Raw genomic sequence first — 22,490 nt, forward strand, 5'->3', positions numbered from 1 at the left:
TCCTGATTCCAATTTATCTTAAACCTGTTTCTAACAAACATGGAAGCTAAACCAAAATAAGCCTGGGTAGGACTGAAATTCATGTTCCCACAGCTGTTTGCATCTGTTTTTGCACTTAAAATAGATACAAGGCAAACCAGAGCAACTTTTTAGAGCACTATAACATGAAACCTGTCCACTAAGTCATGAGGGCAGGTAATTGTCACAAGTGGAAATTTAGGGACAAGCATTGTCCTGTAATCATCTGTCCTTAGCTACAGAGCTTGAAGTTGTTACTGGACGCCAGCTAGCCAAAGAATAAAAAGAGAGAACGCAGTGCCAGGTTAGGTTCTCTACTTCTCCTAGATTTTCTCCTCTTAATTCTCCCTCCCCAAAATATATTGGTCTCTCTAAGACACTCACATTAGGGCTTGGAAGTTTTACCAGAGGACCAAACATATTAGCCACAGATAATTATAAGAGGTGTAAAACTTTACTGTCCAGTAATGTTTGTGACTTGAAGCTGGGGAAGGAGCTATAAGTATACTGGAATTCTTACCAGCGTGCTGTGCCTGAATGCTGCTCAAGGTTGCTTTTTCATATCCCTTTATCCTTCATAGAATTTGCATTGGTTTAGAAATTAGCATGGCCCCATGCATTTTTTTGCAAACTGGCTTTTGGTTTAGCATGGGCCTGTAAACTTATTGATGCAAGTTAAACCAATATAAGCCAGGGTTTAAACTGACAAGGGTGGGAATAGTGTTAGGCACAGTGCAGAAAAGAGACTGGACTCCCTGATGACATCCCCTCTTGGTTTTAGCCAACTATTGGAGAGGTAGACTTGCTTGGTTTTCATGTCACCCCCATAGTTAGGAGAAGTGTGGGGATGAAAGGCTACGGCATTACTGGTGTTCAGCATTACTACTACTGGACAGTGAGGAATTAAAGAGAACTGCCATTCCCTTTGTTGCCTCTGTTGCTGAGCCAGAATAAAGCTATTGGGCACTGCAATGCTAAGGTATCTTGGTGATTAATTGTGGTTACAGCTATTTAACAATTGCATAGTATAAAAGAAACTTCATTGGGCTGGCTGTTGACCTAGGCTGTGTCTGCTCTACAAGTGCTACAGCAGCACTTCTGCAGCATAGACACTTGCTAAAGTGACAGAAGGGATTTTTCCATTGCTGTAGGAAATCTATCCCCTTGGGGGGGGGGGTGGGTGATAGTCAGGTTGACAGAAGAATTCTTCCGTCAACTTAGCTGTGTCTACAAGTGGGTGTTAGGTCGACCTAACTGTTGAACAGGATGCAACATTTTTCATAGCCCTGAGTGGAATAGCTAAGTTGACCTAAGTTTTAGGTGTAGAGCAGGCCCTATTGAATCCTTTTAGCCAGGGCCCAAGCATAATTTTTTCAGTCCCAGTACAAACCTGTAACACGGGCCCCCTCCCACATACACACCCATGAGGGTTGCAGCCTGGGCTGGGCCCCCCAGGGCCTCCGGGCCCTGGTAAAGTATACCCTTTCCTCCCCCCCCCCCCCCAATGTGAGGGCCCTGCTTTTAATTGGTGAAGGAATAGTTTGAAGGAAGTCTCATGCAGTCCACAGCCAGAAGGATGGTGGCTTCACTGTGTTTGAGTAGGTGTACTAAAATGAGCAAACCATAAAAACAATATAAACATCCAGCCAGCTCATTCTTCCTCCTGGGTTGCGGGAGGTGAAAGGGAGGGGATGCCTCTTCCTTTAATGTTTCAGTTTTTCTTTTTTATGCTGGCATTCATGTCTTGAAAATTAGTGCTTAAAATCTAAATGGTATTTTTGTTACAAATTGTTTGTTTTTGTGTATTTATAGGTATCCCCCAGAAGCACCAGAGCTTCAAATCAGGAAAATGGCAGACTTGTGTTTCTTGGTCCAACACTATGAACTGGCGTATAGCTGCTATCATACAGCAAAGAAGGACTTTTTAAATGATCAAGCAATGCTTTATGCAGCTGGAGCACTGGTTGGTACATTATAGTAATATAACCATTCTGTGTATTGCTTATAGTAATCTATTTAACATTTCTTCTAGGTAACAATATATAGAAAAAGAAACTGCATTTAAAAAAAAATTCTAAATAGCCCCAAATATGAAAACATAGCCAATTTTTTTTTGGATGTCAATAGTTTTAAAAAAAAAAATCACCTCATAATTCCTAATTCTATACGGTTGTGTAGAGAATAGTTACTTTCGCTACTTAAATGCTTAGGAAGAAACTAGAAACGCTTATGAGGGGGAGATCCTCCCATTTTGCTATTGATTAAATTTAAATAGTTCTCTTGTTAATGTGCAGAGTAGTTTTTAATTATTTGAAAATGGATAAAAAGTTAGAATATTGTATTTTTTTATTTTGATTGTAAGATTTCAAATTGACAAAAATACTTCGTGATCTGGAGGTGTTAGTAAATCTGTTCTTACTCTCAATAATAGTGTAACAAGTATACTGGCATTTGAGGGCTTTTACTGTGTTAATGCCTATATAAATCCTTTATGCAATTTTTATTATTGCCTATCAACTTCATGGATAAATTCATTCTCCTACAATATGAGAATGCAGACCTAAATATTTAGTGACTAATGGTATTACTATAAAAACATCTCATTTTTCTTTGTTCTAATACTTGCTGTTTTTTGAAAGCTGTTGCCTAATTTGAGTCGCTAATTTCCAGCAAGTATGAGTCTTTCTTAATGGGTTTACTTGAAGCATTCTTGTACAGAGTCAGTTAAATTTATTTAAAATATTTTAATAAAGTAATTGTAGCACTTCTATATGGATATATACATATAAGCTGCACTTGCAAAGTTAATTTAGATAACCTCAAACATTTCAGTAATATAAAGTAATTTAAATATACATGGCACCTTTTGTCTGCAAGAGTTCCAAACTGTTAGAAGTGTATATATAAACTGTACATAGGAGTCTGTTCAGTTGCTATGGAAATGCACATATTTTGAGGGTGGTGCAAGGTGTGGTTGAAACACAACTGGAATTGCAGAGGAGCTGGTTATGTAGGAAGAACATAACTGGAATTTCCCCAAGATGCTGACATTAACCTCCAATTTTACACTTACAAAAAAAAAAATGCCAGGTACCACAAATGGAAAGAACCACTCTCTTGTTGGAAAGACTGTCTTTCTAGTAGGATAGTGAAACTTGAACCTATGCTTCAGCAGTCAGTGAGGTTATGTCTACACTGACGATGGCATTGATTTTTCCGATTTGATTGAGCGGCAGTGAAGACATGCTCAATCAATCTGGAAGTCAATTTAATAAAACCACCTCCAAAAAAAGCATAGTGCTGCGTTGATGGGTACACATTTACCATCGGTGCAACATAGTGGAGATAGCATGCAAAACGAACGTTACAAAGTCGACGGGCATTACGCAAACCACTGTATGTAGCTTGCGGAACTCCTGTCGACTGCTGCCAAATTTGCCAGTCAGTGTAGACCAGGCCTTAGTGCTGACTTGGAGATAAGTATATTTCTTGCTAAATCTTCAGCCCCATCTCCTAAAGCATCTAAATCTTCCTTGGAGATTTCTCAGTTTGTAAGAAGGATTGGGCCTGTTCAATTTATAACTCGTTCAAGATCAGTCCTAACTGGAATGGTGGGTGTCAAATAAATCAGCAAATGAAGTTCCCAGGCACCTAATTGTAAATTAGAGTGTTAATGTTTAAAATATCCAATTTCTCACAACCTGTATGTCAGTTCAAGTAAAGATTCTTTATGGCTGATGTTAGAAAATATCATTTTGGCAACATCAGATTACATTTTTATTTTATCCTGCAGGAAATGGCAGCAGTATCAGCTTTTCTTCAGCCTGGGGCGCCTAGACCATATCCTGCTCATTATATGGATACAGCAATTCAAACATATAGGGAGATCTGCAAGTATGTGGTGGCTTACCTTCCATTCCATCCAGTGAATGATGATATTCAGTACTGTGGCCTAAGTTTGCTTTCACTACGCAGTAGTGCAAGTGTAACATCAGTTGCCTACCCTCTGATCTAGTAGGTATATAATAGGTATACCAAGGAAGTAAAACCATGATCATTAGAATTTATTCAGAATTTAGTTAACCTGTTTAACAGAATGACGATGCGGTTGGGGAACACTTTGTTCTTGACAGGGTACAAGTTATTGACGCAGCCTTAATTAAAAGTTGGGTCTCTGGTTCTCAGATTTGTGTTCAGTCCACTAAGCTGCTTTGTTGCTTTGCAAAAGTTTAATAACTTTACAGGCATGTTTTCCTAAAGAAAAAGTATTGTAACAGCTTGGATTTAAAAGCATATGAAGTTCTCATTCAGGAATATACGTTTTAATCAATATCTAAATTAAAAAAAAGTTGTGTGAGGGGGAATTATTTTATCGTATTAAAATAGGATAAGTAATAGATACATATGTGCATTCATACATACAACAAAATAATATATAACTAGTCAGGTACTACACAGCTATAATTTGCCAACTCTTGTGAGACAGATTTAAAGGTTTTCTACAGTTTAATCCAAGAATGTTGTTATAATGCACGTACTTAATTTCTTGTCCTCTTAGGAACATGGTGCTGGCTGAGAGATGTGTGCTGCTTAGTGCTGAAATTTTAAAAAGCCAAAGCAAATATTCAGATGCTGCTGCTCTTCTGATACGTTTAACCAGTGAGGTAGAAAAAACTTAATCTTTCTGTTTTTCTCACAATAAATGGCTTTAAATAGTAGTGATAAATTTTTAAACTAAATAGACTTCTAGGCTGTATGTGGGTTCCTTGCAAAGGTGGAGATATCTAGGGGCAGAAGCTGGCTGGAATAAAGTTTGAATGTTGGGGTAATAACTCAACTTGCCCCTGAAACCAAGTCATTTTAACATGTTTTTGTGCAACTTATATAAATGTACCTAGTTTACCCAGTGTTCAGTCTTCCTCTTTCACTTGAAGGGATGTACGTTATTTTTAATTTAGAAAACAAAATAAAAAGCTGACCTGAATCATACATTGGTTAGTCCCTATCTTCATAATCTATATTCCTTAGGCGTGACCTCTCAGTTAATACTTGAGAGAAATTTGACTTTAAAATGTTTAAAAAGCACTACTTTAAAAAGTTAGCCTGTTATTCACAAGCCTTCCATCTTCATGTCGGAGGTGGGTGACATGGTGTCAGTTAAGTCTGTAAAACTAAAGAAATAAAGTTCTGTTTCAATTGGGGAATCTTCAATAATTACTGGTTAGGGTCACCATAGCTAAATATTCAGTGTCACTTTCAGTTCTGATGAGTCTTTCTCTTAGCTGTAGAAGCTCGATAAACTGTAAGCTGGAAAGTAGTCTGCCTCACTGTGTGCACATGGCACAGTTCAAAATGCAGTACAAAGGTAGCATACAGCTCTCCCTTGTGCTTACCTGCTTTTCAACTCTGATTCTCGGTTGTAAGTTAGAGCAGCTTGTTGGCTGCCAACAACCCCAAAAGAATTGTAGGGGCATCCTTGCCATGCTCACTAACCTAGCTCTGACAGCAGGGTAGGAGTTTGGCATAGTTGTCATGTCTTTATGCTGCTGGAGGATATTCTCTCTTACCTGACCGCTGAACTAGGGTGACCAGAAGTCCTGGTATTTTCGGGACCGTCCTGATATAAGGGCTTTGTCTTATACAAGCAACTATACCTCCCCCCCCCCCAAAAAAAAGTGTCTTGATTTTTCACACTTGCTGTCTGGTCACCCTACTCTGAACACTGGGTTGATTTACCTGTGGCTGGCTATGCTGTCTCCATGGCCAGATTGCACTGGCAGTGTGGCATGAAATGGCCACAACACACACTAGCAATTTGATTGTACATACTTTTCAGTTCAGACTCTGGCCAAGTTTCTCTAAATTTGTCCTCAGTGCTTATTTAACAACAAATTGCATTGGTAATTGTGTATTTTCTTAATAGCTAAGAGAACATCATCAGTTCATTCATACCTTTTGATTTTTACTGTCCTAACTTAAACGACAGGGAAGATATAATGACAAGTAGACAATATTTGCATAAGGAAATTGAGTGCTGCTGACTGTACTGAAGGTTTGTCTTTCATAGCTATTCCTTGAAATTATGAATGATAGTCTTGGATTTCTTCAGTTGCACAGATTTTCCCCTACTGCTATCCATTGTCAGTTCTGATGCCTCCCTGCAGTCACGGACCCCTTGCGCTGTATATACAGCCCTGCCAACCCCCTGCCTCTTCAGTTCCTTCGTACTGCCTGTGATGGTCGCTGGAACATTGGTTCTCTCTTGCTTCAGCAAGCACTTCCCCAGTGTACTTTTTTTCTCTTCTACCTGGAAATAGTTATAAGTATTAGAGTAAGTTAGTGTATAGATTAGTACTTAAAATAGTTAGGACCCAAATTACTGGCGTGTCCCCACTCCCACCCCGGGAGCGGGGCATGCCTCGGTCCTCCAGGTTCAAACTGTGTTGAGCTTGCAAGAAGCTTATGCCCAGAAATGATTCCTACATGACTTGTTTGAAGTGTCTGGGAGAATTCCATCAGATGGGCTGCTGCAAAATTTGCAGAGGATTCCATCCCAGAATGAAGAAGGAGAGGAGCCAAAGACTAAAGTTCCTTCTGATGGAGGCAGCTCTCCGCCCGAACTCTGAGCCAAGCCCAGGCAAACCAGTGCCCAGCACGTTGGCTTCAGTGCAGAGCGTACCAGTGGCAACAAGAATGTCTATGTCCCAGAGAAAGGACTCTACGGCAAAAGATTCTCGGGACCAGCAGGGCTCCCCACAAGGAGAAGCAGGCCACAAATCCCAATCCTCAGTGCTGCAGAAAAAAACAAAAGACAGGCAGGAGGCTCTCGCCTACAAAACAACCAGGGCGTAAGGGTTGAGTGGAGCGTGACCGATGCCGGGCAACTCAAGCAGTGCACCGTCTTCTACAGTACCATTGACTCTGGCCCCAAGGAGGCATCCATCAAGTCGGATGCCTCTGGAATCCCCTCCTGGAGAGAAGAGAATAGACTTCAGAGCTTCCTTCTACTCAAGAGACATTTGAGGCAGCAATGGAACTGATAGAACTTACGGCACCATGGTTTCCGTCCGGGCGGGAATGGGCACTGGACCCCAGACCAGCAGCACAAAGATCGGTGCTGTCCAGGGGCAAACCAGCAATGATGATGATGTACTGGTCACATTCCCTCCGGCACTGCTCCCTGGCACCGTCCAGCACCACACTGCACCACCTTGGTCACCACAGAGCAAGTCTTCACCATCTGATTCCAAAGCAGAGTCATACGCTTCAAGGAGGAGCAGACACCGGATGCAGAGGCGACACCTGGGGACCAACCCAATGGCCCCTGGCCAGGACAGGAGCAGATGCCAGCCCAATAGCTGTTTTGAATCCCATGGGCTTTTCACCAGGCCCAGGGTTCCTACTCTGGGAGGTCACTTTCAGTGTCCTCAGGTAGTCGGGCATTGCCATCATTGCAAGAACAGCCACATGGCACCCACCCCGGCACCGAGCTGGAGGATTCAGCACCACGTGATCCCCTCAGGGCGGAAGGCCTAGAACAAAGTCCCGTACTGGCTAGGGAGTCATTATCCTCCTTTCCAGACAAAGCCATGGCGGGGACTTCTGTGGCACCAGTCTTGGATGACAGCAGGACTCATCAGGAGCTCCTGAAAAGGATGGCACAAAACCTGGGGCTCCAGATGCAAGAGGCGTCCGAGAGCATGGACCCCATGGTAGACATTCTGACTCCTGTTGGACCTTTCAGGATTGCCTTGCCTCTGATTAAAACCATCTAGGAAGCAACAAAAACTGGGGAATGCCAGCCTCTTTGCCTCCTACAGCAAAGAGGACAGAGTGAAATACTTTGCCCCTTCAAAAGAGTATGAGTACCCATCCCCCCAACAGGCTTATTGTAGTGTCTGCTGCAAATAAGCATGAGAGGCAATGCCTGCAGGGACTTACGTCAAAAGTGAAGGATGCAAAGAAGCTGGACCTTTTCAGTATGAATGTATATTCCACCAAGGGTCTCCACCTTCGTATTGCCAATCAACAAGTAATACATAGTGGGTATAGTTTCAATTCATGGAAGGCCATATCTAAGTTTGCTGAATTAATGCCATCAGACTCCAGGACAGAGTTTTCTGCCTTAGTAGAGGAAGGCAAAACAGTGGCCAAACCTTCTCTGCAGGTGGCACTTGACGTAGCCTACTCAGTGGCTTGGACTGTGTCATCAGCCCTAGTCATGAGACAAAGCTCCTGGCTGAAAGCCTCAGGCCTTCCATATGAGGTCCAAAAGACTATTCAAGGCCTCCCCTTTTAGAGGCCAGCTCTGTTTTCAGAGCAAACTGACTCAAGACTCCATTGCCTCAAGGATTCGAAAGCTACCCTACAGTCTTTGGGGCTTCATACTCCTGTGCCACAAAGGAAACATTTCAAGCAACAGTTCCTGCCTTGTTTTTACCAACCACAACAGAGGCAGGAGTACAATAGGAAGCAGGGTAGAACCACAGGAGAAGACCTCTTCCAGCATCTTATAGCCAAAGGCCCTGGACTTGTGAGATAGTCTTCAGGTTTCTAAGCAGAACTTTTGAGAGTGCACCAAAGGATAGTGCACTAATTCAGAACCCGGATCCTTCCTCCTTATGTTTTTCAGACCAATTACCTATTCTATGTTGTGTGGACCCAGATTACCTCAGATCGCTAGGTACTACACATGGTAGAACTGGGATACACCTTTCAGTTCAGTTGTCTCCCTCCTGTTCACCCTCCCCATCCCTTTTCAGGGATCCCTCTCACAAGCAACTTCTAATTCAGGAGATGCAGTTGCTCCTAAGGCTGAGAGCAGTGGAAGAGGTTCCTCAAGAGCGAAAAGGCAAAGACTTCTTCTCCCCCTATTTCCTAATACCGAAAGCTGAAAGTGGCCTTAGACTCATCCTGGATCTGCAAAACCTCAACAGATTCATGAAGAAGCTGAGATTCTACATGGTCTCGTGATCCCCTCCCTGAATCCGGGGGATTGGTATGCCATCCTCCACTTGAAGGGCGTGTACGTTTACATTGCTATCATCCCAAGCCACAGAAGGTTCCTCTGCTTCATAGTGAACCATACCCACTACCAATTCATGGTCTTCCCCTTCAGCCTGTCAGTGGCCCCTCGGGTGTTCACCAAATTCATGGTGGTCATCGCATCGTTCCTCAGGACATAAAAGGTACAGGTATAGCTGTACCTCGACAATTGGATGATCAAAGGCCGCACCATGGGACAGGTGGAGGCGGATGTGAACTTCATAAGAGCAATCTTTGTCAAGCTAGGTCTGCTAGTAAACATACAAAATCGACTGTCATTCCCACTCAGAGGATAGAGTTCACAGCAGCAGTACTGGACTTGAATCAAGCCAGGGCATTCCTCCCAGAGTCCCATTTGTGAGCTATATGCTCCATTGTAGAGGGCCTCAGGCAGTACCCCACTACCACAGCACAGAATTGCCTGAAGCTGCTGAGGCACATGGCTGCATGCACGTATGTCATTCAACATGCAAGACTCTAACTCAGGCCTCTGCAGGCTTGGCTGGCTTCAGGGTATGTCTACACTGCGGGCGCTGCATCAGGCTCCACAGATCGATGCAGTGGGATTGATTAAGCAGGCAGTTGAGACCCGCATAATTGATCCTGGAAGTGCTCTCTGGCCAACGCAGTGGATCCACTCCCCATGCCCCTTGAAAAGAGTAACACTGGGTCAACAGGAGGGCATTTCCTGTTGACGCAGCACAGTGGAGACACCGCAGTAAGGGAACATTAGTAAGTCGACAGAAGTTGCGCAAATTTCAGTACATCGCTTGCATATCTCCTATTGACGCCGCCAGCAGTGTAGACCAGGCCTAGTCTCCTGCCCAACCCAAGACCCCTTAGACAGAGTGGTCTTGCTCCTATCAATGATTAAGACTCTTCGCTGGTGGCTCAATCTGCAATTGGTCTACGCAGGGGTCCCTTTTTCCAAACCTTACCCCTCACTGTTGCTACTCATGGACGTGTCAGCATTGTGGTGGGGCCATTTAGAAGGGCTCCGAACTCAAGGTCTATGGTCTCAAGCAGAACTCTCTCATTGCATATCAATGTCAGAGAGCTGAGAGGGTACGCCTGGCCTGCCAAACCTTCCAAGCTCACCTGGAAGGCAACTGTGTATCAGTCATGATGGACAATAAAACAGCAACATCTTATATGAAAAGACAGGGTGGTGTATGCTCTTCTCCTCTGTGCCAAAAAGCCCTCAGACTGTGAGACTTTTGCATATCTCACTTGCTACATCTTGAGGAATCTTACCTTTCAGGGTCTCTGAATGAGTTGGTGGACCACCTCAGCTGGTCTTTCTCCACCCACGGGTGGCCTAGTCACCTGCACGTGGTGAACAGCATTTTCCAGTGTTCGGGAATTCCCCACATAGACTTGTTCATGACGAAACACAACAGGAAGTGCTTGCAGTTCTGCTCCTTCCTGAATCACAGCCCAGATTCAATTGTGGATGCATTCCTCATCCCATGGACAAATCATCTGTTCTACGCCTTCCCACCTAACCCACTTGTCCACAGGGTACTGCTGAAGGTCAGGAAGGAAGGATTCTCCTTTATTTTGGTAGCCCCAGCCTGACTGTCAACATTGGTACACCATGCTTCTCAATTTTTCAGTTGAAACCCTGATCAGCCTACCTCTGGTTCCAGACCTGATCACTCAGGACCATGGCCACCTTCAATATCTCAACCTCAGATCTTTCCATCTCAGTGTGGAAACTCCATGTTTGAACCCCCTGGAGCTGACATGCCCAGAGCCAGTTAGAGAGGTCCTCCTTAGCAGCAGAAAACCTTTCCCAGATCCACTTAACTGGCTAAGTGGAAGAGATTTTAAGTCTGGTCAATGAAGAAGGGCACTTTGCTAATGCAATCGATTCCTTTCATTTTGGACTATCTGTTGCATTTAAAGTGGCAAGGACTGTCTGTGTCATAGATCAAGGTCCACCTGGCTGCAATCTCGGCACTTCATCCCTGGGTTGTGGGCTGATCAGTCTTCACTAACCCTTTAGTTGGGCACTTCCTCAAAGATATGGATAGACTATATCCTCAAACACGGCAGCCCATTCCCCAATGGGACCTCAACCTAGTCCTAACCAGACACACAGGGCCTACATTTGAACCCCTAGTAATATGCTTGCCGCTGGAGCTGTCCTGGAAAGTAGTCTTTTTGGTGGTTATAACATTGGTCAGGAGAGTTTCTGAACTCAAGGCCCTCACATCCGAGCTTCCATACGTGATCTTTTTATAAGGACAAGTTTCAACTATGCACTCATCCAGCCTTCCTTCCAAAGGTGGTCTCTCAATTGCACCCAAATCAGGATATATTTCTCTCATTTTTTACCCAAAGCTACATGCCAACGGCCAGGAGTAGAGGCTCCATTCTCTGGACATTAGGCAGGCTTTGGCTTTTTATATTGAAAGGACGAAGCCATTTAGTAAAACAACTTAGCTGTTCGTAGCAATAACAGATAGGATGAAGGGCATTCTGGTATCACCCAAAAGAATTTCATCATGGATCACATCCTGTATCCAGGCTTCTTATGACTTGGCAAAGGTATCTGCCCCAATGTTGACAGCTCATTCCCCAAGGGCTCAGGTGTCCTCAGCAGCATTCCTGGCTCAGGTCCCAAATCCCAAACATTTGTAGAGCTGCGAAGTGGTCATCTATTGACACCTTTGCTGCACACTTTGCTATTACACAGCAAGCCAGAGACGATGCTGCATTTGGCAAAGTGGTGGTGCAATCCCCAGGCCAGTGAACTTCAACTCCTCCTCCTATGGATCTGTTTGGATGTCACCTACTTGGAATCAACATGAGCAAGCACTTGAAGAAAAAATGGATATCTGTTGTTCTTAAAGATACGTTGCACATGTCCATTCCATGACCCACCTGCCTACCCCTCTGTTGCAGTCACCCAGCAAGAAGGAACTGAAGAGGCAGGGTGTTGGCAGGGCCCTATATACAGCACCATGAGGGCGTGACTCCATGGGACACGAGAGCCGACCTGATGGATACCACTAGGGGAAAAACCTTCCGGCGACTGTGTACATGACATGCAGACACCTATTTCTAATGTACATGAGCAACACACCTTGAAGAACAGTTACAGAAAGAATAATAACAGGTTATTTTGTAATACCAGTATCACTAATCTTTCTGGCATTGGTTGGTTTTGCCACCCGAATTATCTGTTTGACTCCATTTCAGGTATCCAATTAGATGAAATTCAGTTAATATAATTGTGTGCTCTTGGGTATATGACTTCTTATGACTGTACCCACAATATGCAGTGGGTGCTGTTTATCAGATTTCTGTTTTTAATGCGAGCAAGAAAATTAATGACCATTCAAGTGTCAAAATGAAGTGGAGATAATGACCCAAACAAATGGGTTGGGAAACTTACTGCCAACTTTTTCAGATAATCAGTGCCACTATTGCATCCTCTTATATTTTTATACTTGTTCTTCTGTTAAAATAAAATGTATTAAAGCTGACATTCTTGTTTTTAATTTTTCTGGGGAAAAAAAATAGCAGCAACTCACTTGGATGGGAATGGTAAGTGTTAGAAATTTCTGCCTGAGTAGCTGAAGGCTTAGGAAGTGTTGAAATAAATGTGTTCAGTCAAGCCTTTGTATATCAATCTGTTTCAGTATTTTCCAGGTCACTGATAATGTAACAGGATGTATAAAGTGGAATTTACCCATGGTAGTGGATTTGTGTAGTTTTGAAGAAGGACTCTAAAGCATAGCTGTACTCACATTGAAATAACTTTGTAAATATGAGGCTCAATTTTAGTATTTTTTAATAAAAGTTTTTCATTTGTATAACTTACAGTATATAACAAATATATAACCTCCTCTTATCTGTGTATGGAAGGCTTCTCAACTTCCTTATTATAGGCAGTATGTTTTGGCTGTTGATCCAGTTCCATTTTGATTCCTTCTATAAGCATTTGTGACTTGGTCATGTCCACTATTGTTCCTTGTTTCTGGTAGTAAGGTTATTTTACTTCCAGAGTGGGAGTCAGGAATTGGGTCTGCCAGTGGTTCTCTTCAAGAATATTTGATTGTGTCATAAGACTGAGAAAGCCAATTGGTTAAAGTATTCATGACTCCATCTTGCACACTCTCATTCTGCAAGTAAAATACAGAAAACAATTGTCAGGTATACCATTTTTTCATAATGGCCTGTCTTCAAACGTGTGTGTGTGTGTGTGTGCTGTGAGAGAGAGGGGTGAAGGGAACCTGATTACATTGTAAATGCTTGCAGGAAGGATCAAAGTGCAAATGAATCAACTGGCCAGAACATGTTGCCTATGATAAGTCTTCTACAGAGCAGTAATGTGATTTTTATTTTTTTTTTACTGTTTAAAAGTCTTTAGCTGAGCCTTACCTCTTATGAGAGTTCATATTAGTGAGTATAGCTACACTTTGTTACCAGTGAAGTTTCACTTGTATATTTCAGATTTGAGATTAATTATTTTTTCCTCCTTAAATAGGATTCTGACCTTCGTAGTGCACTTCTGTTGGAGCAGGCTGCACACTGCTTTATAAACATGAAAAGTCCTATGGTTAGAAAGTTTGCTTTTCATATGATATTGGCGGGCCATAGGTTTAGTAAAGCAGGACAGGTAAGGGTATTTCATTTTCTGAAAAAATATGCAATGTTAGTTGTATTTAATCTGTACTGTGTTAAAAGCATTAATTTCCATGTCATGTTTTTGGGTAAAAATAACTTGTGAATGTGTATCCATTGTGAATATTATTCTGTTTCAGAAAAATCAGATATTAATCTCATTGCCCTTCTTAAATGCTAAATTAACTTGTCCTGCCTTGAGCAAAGTGATCTCTTACATCTGTCTTAAGTAATGCTGATCATTACCTTCAATGAAATTTAAATAGTAATCTTCATTTGTGTAGCACCTTTCATCTGATCTTCAAAAACTTCTTAAAAAATGAAAACCTGTTCCTATTTCATAGATGGAAAAATTGAGTCACATAATTTAATGATTTACTATATGATAGCAGTTAGTAAAAGAGCTAGGAATAGAATCCAATTACCCTGACTCTGGCCTGTGTTTTAATCACTGGATAATACTTCCTTTTTTCAATCTATTGAACTAATTGGAAGTTAGTTAAATTCACAGATGCTATTTTATACTATTTGCACTTTTCCATGCATTTTTTCAATTCCAGCTTGTTAATTTATATTGGAATTGTATTTACCTCAATAATAGGTTAACATAATAAATCTGACATTATCTTCCAGAAATTGAAAAATTCTTGCGGCGGTACCAATCCTGCAACTGGCTGTATGCAGGTGGATACAAGTGGAGTTTCACTGATGTCAGTGGGACTTTATGCAAGCTCCAGGCTCTGCCTGCATGCAACCAGTTGTAAGATTGGGGCTTTAAAGGTTAATTGAAATTGTTTTTAAAAAACCTAAAAAAACACAGGTGACCAAAGATGAATTCCTCCTTTATATTATCTGCCAAAATTAGAGTTTGGGGTTCTGCTCCTCCGTGCAATAGCTGATTGTTGAACACTTAGAACCTGCAAGGTTAGCTCATGGTTTTTTTTATTGTAGTGAATCATTGAATGGAAAATGGAGCCCTGAACTCAGCACTTGGTAGAATTTTTTTATAAAGCTGCTCGGTTCTGTTTGTTTAAAATAAAAATGAAAAATGTGGACAGGGAGAGACTAAATACCCTTAAAATACTTGATAGTGGTAGGGAATTATGGTCAGCTTAAATGAGGAGCAAAAAGTTAGTCTCAATAGGATATTAAGAAGAGCAGCAGCTGTTTTTGCACTTGGTATGTGTATGTATAAATATCTACAAAATGAAACTTTTCCCCCTTTTCTGGCATATTTTTAACTTGGTTTGGTCCTGCTTCAGTTAACGATATGGAGGAAAGCAATCTTGACTACTCTCCTCCTCTGTAACAAAATTATAGCCTGAAATATCTTTCAGTGTAGGTTTGAGCAACTCTCAGAATCTTTTTCTCTCATAACCAGGTTCTCTTTCTACTGTAAGTTTTCCCTTCTGTGTTGATTAGAGATAGGACCAGACCTGTTGTTTACCACAGTAGTGTTTTTTGTAACCTCAGTAGATTTTCTACCTGATAGGCTCAAGCCACCAGGACTCCTGTATTTTTTTCCTGAGTTTAATGAAATCCACAACTTTTCTATTTCAGGGCAAACTGTTTAAAGGATGTGCTATCAAACTTCATTTATTTTAAACTGGTTAGTATTACAAAGTTAAGTTGACCATGTCCCTTGAACAGCTTTTGGAATAAGCTTAAAATATTGGTCAGTTCACTCGCAGTTTATGTATTCTGTACAATAGCATCACCCTCTTTTGGGAGTTCTCTTATAGAAAGGTAGGAATAATTTTATGACTAGGGCTTCATAGGAGCCCCTCTAGTAGAGGTGGTTGACTAAAGTGCTGCCAGTTCTCTAAATTGGTAGAGGTGCTGGCAGGTTACTGGTCCTCTTGCAGTGGGGATTGTGTTCACCTTTTTATTGCTAGTGACCAGTTCCCAGAGTTCCACTGGAAGAAGTTGGTAGAATTTGGTGGTAAATCTAGCTCAGCACGTGAAGTTGTTTAGCTTTTTCAAAGGATGTGTTATGGCTGTATTTTTCTGTTGGTCTGTAGATGGAGCTGCAGGTCTAAATTTGTTTTGACATGTATTGGTATTCCAAGAATTTCAAGTTTTTTACATTTTTATATATTAAAGTATGTATACTTAACTTAAATTAATCTGCAATGTAATGGAAAGCAGCCAAACCTGAAATGCTTATTTTTGATTGATTGATTGGTATATGTGTTAACTGCCTCATTTTGGACTTCCGTGTCATTCACAGTAGCCACAAAATGTACTTCTAATAAGTTGTTTCAGATGCTTGGACTGCTAGATAAATGCACAAATTAATCAGAACTCTCCATATCTGTTTAGCAAATTTATTAAAGTTGTCCTTTCTCAAAATTCAGAATTTATGCAAAATATTCAAGGATAGCCAAACCAATAAAATTAGGAGTGACCACTTCAGTAGTGTTGTAGTGCTTGCAGTGACAATCATATTGAATTTTGCAGTAGCCTTACTTCTGCTCTTTCACTGGTGTAAATCTGGAGTCACTCTACTGAATTCAAAGCCAATGTGCAATAAGAATCAGGCTCTTAGTGTTGATGGTAATGTCATGTTTTGTAGTGGCCTCCAGAGGGACTCTTAATCCAATGGAAGTATCACGGCTTTCATGTCTAAAAGTAAAGCATAAAAAAGCTTTTAATTTTTAAATCCTACTTATGATACTGGCCTATTCGGTAAAAGCAGGGTTTAACAGGATGTTGGTGCAGCCAGGAAGTGGTTGCAAATTGATAATCACTGCTTTTAAAGAAACGTTCATGACTCTAAGATCATTATAGACCTTGTTCAGTTGTGTTTGTAATCTAACTTGAATCTTAGGCCTGATCTACACTGCCGCCACCAGTTGACGTAATATCTCCCGTCGACTTACTTCCATTGCTGTACCGTGACATCTCCACTGTGCTGCATCTATGGGAGACGCTCTCCGGTTGACGCAGTCTTACTCCTTTTGGGGCAGTGGATTAATGGCATTGACCAGTGAGCACTTCCAGGATCGATTTGAGCATGTCTCTACTGCCCGCTCAGTCAATCCCGCTGCATTGATTCCTTCAGGCCTGGCAGTGTAGACATACCCTCAATTGACAGTTGAATCAATCCTAAAGAATAGGTCCCTAGTGTTTTGGGGTTTCCTGACTTCTTTGATTTGGGATTGCACAGATGCTGGAAATCTGCTATATGGTGACAGAAATGAACAGTTTACTACAATACCAATGTTTCACAGTTCTATCATTGGCACTTTCTAGTTAACATAAGATCTCACAGAATTATGCCCTGGACAGAATTTCAGAAAGGATGGTTAGTTTATTCTAGTGCTGAATTCCACTGATAGCCTTGTTGTTTAAGGTTATTACAATTTGGTTTACCTCCGTTTTCATTTTAGCATTGCAGTTCATCTTTAAAGCTGGTATTCTTTCTTTCTCATCCCAGTGTATCTAGGTGTGTATTTTAGGGGACTCAGAACATTATCCTGTATACAGAGAGGAAGGATGATTCAGTAGGAAAGCCTGGGACTTGGGAGACCTAGGTTGAATTCCTGCTGTGCCACAGACTTCCTGTGCGACTGTGGGCAATTTACTGGGAACTTGGCTACACTAGAAAGTAATTACTAGTGTAGCCAGGCCTGTTGTTGGTGTGGGAAAAATCACACAGCTGGCGAAAGCTGTAGTGTAGATGTAGTTATACCAGCAAAACGTCTTTTGGCATTCTGGCTTATTTGGTTTGGTATGTAAGCTGTGTCTCTGGTAAGGGGGTTGCCAGCACAGCTTTACCAGGTGTATATCTTTACTGGCAAACCCTTGTTAACCCTTAGTCTCTCTGGGCCTTCATTTCACCACCTGTAAAATGGAGATAATACATCACAGGGCTGTTGTGAGGATAAATGCGTTAGATCGTAAGGCACTTAGGGATGTAAGAGAGAGGAGAGAGGTTTACTTGACGTATAGGCATATGTTCAACTCCTGCAGTATATGTTTCAGTATTTTAGCATATTTGAGCACATGCATACTTCAAGACAATAGCCATTACTGAATATTTTAAAATTTACTGCAATAGAATTTAATTTATTAGAGAGTACTGTTGTATTAATTTAGATGGAAAGGCCAAAGGCATTATTATAAACCAGTCATTGTCCAGCATTGAACAGTGTTAAACAAGTTCCAGGGTTTGGTATACAGAGATCTCAACCTGCTTAGTATCATGGCAAACCCATCATTAAAAATCTATTAAACATTTTATTAAAGGTATAGTAAAGAAGGAAAATCAGTTAAAGCATTTGAAATGTAAAGTATTAAATAAGGCTTTCATTTTAACATCCCTTGTTCTTTCCTTTTCACTGGACAGGGATTTTAAAGGGAAAAAACCCTTGTTTGTCAGTTTCTTAGATGGTATTAATGGTCACAATAACTGTCCTTTTGGGGAAAAGAAAAGAAGTTAGTTAGCTGCTGTTTGCTGCTGCTGTTGAAGTCCTTTCATCCAAAGTGATGTTGGGGATTCAGCTGGAGCTGGTAGGGTTGGTGGTGTCATCTGGCTCCCTCCCTCTAACCTGATCTAGTCGAGACAGTTCTCAGGATCAGGATGATGATCTGAGGTCCCAGGAAATAGTGGGGAATGGAAGCCATTATGGTGACATTTGCTCCAGTAGCTTCTGTCTGTTCTTCCCCTCTGTTCTTCTTTTTGTTCTTTCAAGAGTTCTCCTCCCCTCCCAGTTTTTTTAATGGACTCATAAAGGGAGCGATGGGTGAAACAGCCCATCCCCTCATTATTTTTTCCTCCAATGAAGCCTAATATCTGACACACCAATTTTGGTTTATTAACTTCTAGCTCTACATCTGTTTTTAACAAACATAATTTCTACAGTCCTTGTATTATATCCATATGAGGTTTTTGGTTTAGACTAATCCAGTTTGTCTGGTTTTCTTGCACATTTGTTGTTAAACATTACGGTGACATTTTATGAATGTATACTCACTTTTTACAGCTAAACTCACAATTAAGGTAAATTTGTAGGCCCAGTTGTGTCAATAGTTCTGTGCTACAGCAACAACCTTTGCATTCACCTTTGGGTTAATACCGATTGCATGTTGTGTTATACCTCCTTGCTTGCATTGCAGTCCCACATTCAGTAACAATTTTAGAAAATTGTTGAATTAAAATCTGCATTGATGTAAATGATTTGACACTGGCTGCTAATGTTAAAATTGAATTGGTTAAATCACAAAGTAATGATATTTGAGGAACAGTTTCAATTTCATTTTCTTCTAGAAGAAACATGCCTTGCGCTGTTATTGTCAAGCCATGCAAGTTTACAAAGGGAAAGGTTGGTCTCTTGCAGAGGATCATATTAACTTCACCATTGGTCGCCAGTCCTTTACTCTTCGTCAGCTTGATAATGCTGTGTCTGCCTTCAGGCATATTTTGATCAATGACAGCAAACAACCTGCTTCTCAACAAGGGGCTTTCCTCAGAGAATACCTTTATGTTTACAAGGTAAGATGCATGCTTTTTTTCTTAAAGATTAGCTTAAAAAATTAAAAATAATCACCTTACATAAAAACAGAATTCAGTGACTTTTAGCACTGACGGCATCTCTTTGGTTCTAATGTTCTTCGGTTTCCAAGCTGAATTTTACTTTGCATTTGGAGAATTAAAATACTATATTTACTTTCATGGCACCAATCTTATGTATGTTATAGGGCAAATGATTTGTGTTTTCTACTGATTACCCATTTGAACGTTAAATAACAGTTCTTAATGCTGTTGTTGAGGTCAGAAGTCAAATGGTTCTGTTTCGTACCCGTCCTTATAGTAACCAGGCTCTTCAAAGGTGCCTGGTTAGTTCAGGCATAACTGTTTGTAAACTACTTTGAGGTTCTTTGGCTGAAGGGGTGCCATGTAAATACAAAGCATGGTATTACTAGTGCACACAGATATAAAATCTTATTGTACCTGATTTTTCTTCAGGCCTTCCCCCTTTTTGTGTCTAAAATTCCTTCCACTCCCTGTTTAATTTAGTTGTTCACCTGGTAGCAGACATCTACATGACAAATTGTTATTCCTTTTACCTATAGATCCAGATTATAGTCTGGCCTAGGTCAGTGTTGATAAATTATAAAAAAAAACATTTCCTCAATTTATAAATTCTTTGGTTTTCTTTACTGGTCCCTCAGTTAAGGCCAAAAAAAAAAAAAAAAAAAAAAAAAAAAATAATAAAAAAAAAAAAAATAAAAAAAAAGATGTATGGATCTTTCAAAATACCTTTATACTCCAGGTATCCAGCTCGGATTTGACCGTGTCTGATCAGATGACATGGTTGTTTAAAGCTCAGGAATATACAACTGTTTTCCTGCTTCCTGTGTCACCTCTACTTTCACAGATATTTTTTGAATGCAATGTTGAGTTTGCTATCGCTGTACAAGTCACATTTTGATGTTTTAAAAATGTCTTCAGTAACAAAGTTCATTAGCCACCTTACTCTTAACTCTCATTACCTCAAATTAAAAAAAAGTTACATGACAAGTTATAAAAGTATGACCAACATGTAATGCCCTTGGGTACTTCAAACATCTTTCTGAGTTGGTAGTGAATAGGGTTCATGATAGTGAATGGGGTTTTATCCCCAAATCTACTTAACATTATTGTTCACTTCTAATTCAGTGGCAAGGAATGTCGCAACTTCAGAAAATCACCATGGATTAAATTAATGTATGCTCCTGGGAAACTAGACTCCCATCTCAAGCCAGCAATGGAGTAAAGTAATTATGGGATGATGTATGCATCCACTTGATAGCATGTGTATACCTTACTCTGGAATACAGTACACCATAGACTTCACAGTGCATGCAGTACCACTTTTTGCACATACATTTGAAGGTCCACTTGAAGAGCTTATTTAAAAAAAAAAAATCTCAAATAATTAGCAGATTGTATAAGTAAACTTTAATGTTACAAATTAATACTTTTATACAGTAAAATATTTTAAAACAAGTATCTTCCTTACCCAGAATCCTGAATTCATGAATTCTTTGCAACAGTTGACTTAAAATCTTCCAAAAAAGCACAGAGGAGGGAAGCTGATTTTCATGTTTTACTTATAATTGCATTTTGAATTTCCAGTATATTATTGCAGATTCAAAATCAGCAGTAAGCTTACAAATATTAAGTTAATATTTGAAAGCTTTGCAGATTCAAAATCGTTAATATACATAGAGACCTAAGGTGGAACCATTCCTAATTAACTTGGATTTGGGAAATGTATGTAAAAAATGGATCCATTTTTCCAAAGCATTTCTGCACTATAGCAACCTGTTTTGAAGGGGCCTTCTTAGAGGGCTGCTAAATATTTACTCTTGTCCCTACTACCTATGTAGAGAAGATTAAATTTAATGGGCTGGATCTTGGTGTCATTGCTTATGATTAGGATTTTGTAATTTGTATGTTACAAAGTTTTATTTGTTCAGTAGGAAAGATTAATTTAAGGAATAGAGTCTCTTAATATAAAAAAGGAAAAGTACAATATTATCTTTATTTTATTTAGGAATAATTGGGTATGCAAGCTTACATTTCACAAATACTCAGAATACAGTATAAAGATGGATATCTATTAAAATTACACTGTAATACAGTATCCATGTACTTTGTTATTAAATATTGAAACAAAGGGCAGAGCTTTACAACATAATGTGTCTGTCAGCAACCTGTTGATAAAGTTAAGGTTAGAGTAGAGAATTAAAATGTGGATTTTTATTTAATAGATTCCCTGTCTTTTTAAAATAGGGAGATATATCCTTTCATTTCACTGTTCAGTTTTTGAGTTTTTGAGTTTTTTAAACTATTTTGTCAGTTTAAAGTTTTGTGCAAAGAAATGGATAAAACATAGCATAGATGCAGTAGCTTTAACTTTTTTGCTTCTTAACAATGTTATATAACCTGTAAGTTGGTCTCTTCAGTTTTTGAACACTGATTGCAGAAAGCTTATTTACATCGGGCAATGCATTTAAGAAAAAAATTCCCCTCTTCTCATTCCAGAATGTAACTCAGCTATCACCTGATGGCCCTTTACCACAACTTCCTTTACCATATATTCACAGTTCTGCGACACGAGTATTCTTTGGACATGACCGACGACCCTCAGAAGGTTAGTGACTATTCAGTGCTTGTCTAATATATCTGTTTTATGATGGACCAAAAGAGAGGCATGAATAAGACAACCTACTAGAAACTTCAGTGTTTCCTCAGCCTGGTTGGTCTTTTTCTCTTTTCCATTTTTTAAGTCATCTGTTTTATTTGTTTCATAAACTAGTTTAGTAGGTCAAACTTATTTCTCTTGTTGCTGATCAGTAAATTATATTAAATTTTCCTCTAAATCAGGAGAATATTGGGTTTGAAAGGCTTTAACTCCTTAGTTAGGACCTTATCCCAGAAATACAATCAATACCCATTAACCTTTATTTTGATTGTTTTTAGTAGCTTGGGAGTAGAGTTGTCAGGGTGTTCTAGTGTAAGGACCCATTTCACAATGTTTATATAGTCTCAAACAATTGCACCTTATGGAACTTGGAAATTAACATTTTTAAATTATTTTAACATTAGGTATGTCTTTTTACAGGATATTTACATATAAAATGGAAAGATTTGTTGCTGATACTTAATCATCTGCTGTTTATTCTCCAGTATGCCACAACTATTTCCAAGCCAAATAGCTTTGTCAGGAGGAAAAGGTTCTGATGCCATCAGAAGCAGAATTGGCAACTGGGGCAGACGAATTTGCCAAAACCAGAGATCT

General features: G+C 40.1%; 1 protein-coding gene across 8 annotated transcripts in view; it reads left to right on the plus strand.

Annotated features, from left to right (window-relative positions):
* Positions 1-22,490, plus strand: part of TRAPPC8 (trafficking protein particle complex subunit 8) — a 110,396-nt gene that overhangs the window by 41,215 nt on the left and 46,691 nt on the right. For all 8 annotated transcript variants that reach the window (XM_067546117.1, XM_067546133.1, XM_067546125.1 and 5 more), the window contains 6 exons: positions 1,831-1,981; positions 3,812-3,912; positions 4,577-4,682; positions 13,562-13,693; positions 18,971-19,195; positions 21,734-21,842. In XM_067546117.1, the coding sequence (XP_067402218.1) occupies positions 1,831-1,981; positions 3,812-3,912; positions 4,577-4,682; positions 13,562-13,693; positions 18,971-19,195; positions 21,734-21,842 (824 nt within the window). The remainder of the gene's footprint in view (positions 1-1,830; positions 1,982-3,811; positions 3,913-4,576; positions 4,683-13,561; positions 13,694-18,970; positions 19,196-21,733; positions 21,843-22,490) is intronic.

The sequence above is a fragment of the Emydura macquarii genome, unplaced genomic scaffold (assembly GCF_026122565.2).
Source record: "Emydura macquarii macquarii isolate MOO-44397 ecotype Brisbane River unplaced genomic scaffold, CSIRO-AGI_Emac_v2 contig_212, whole genome shotgun sequence".
Taxonomy (NCBI): domain Eukaryota; kingdom Metazoa; phylum Chordata; order Testudines; family Chelidae; genus Emydura; species Emydura macquarii.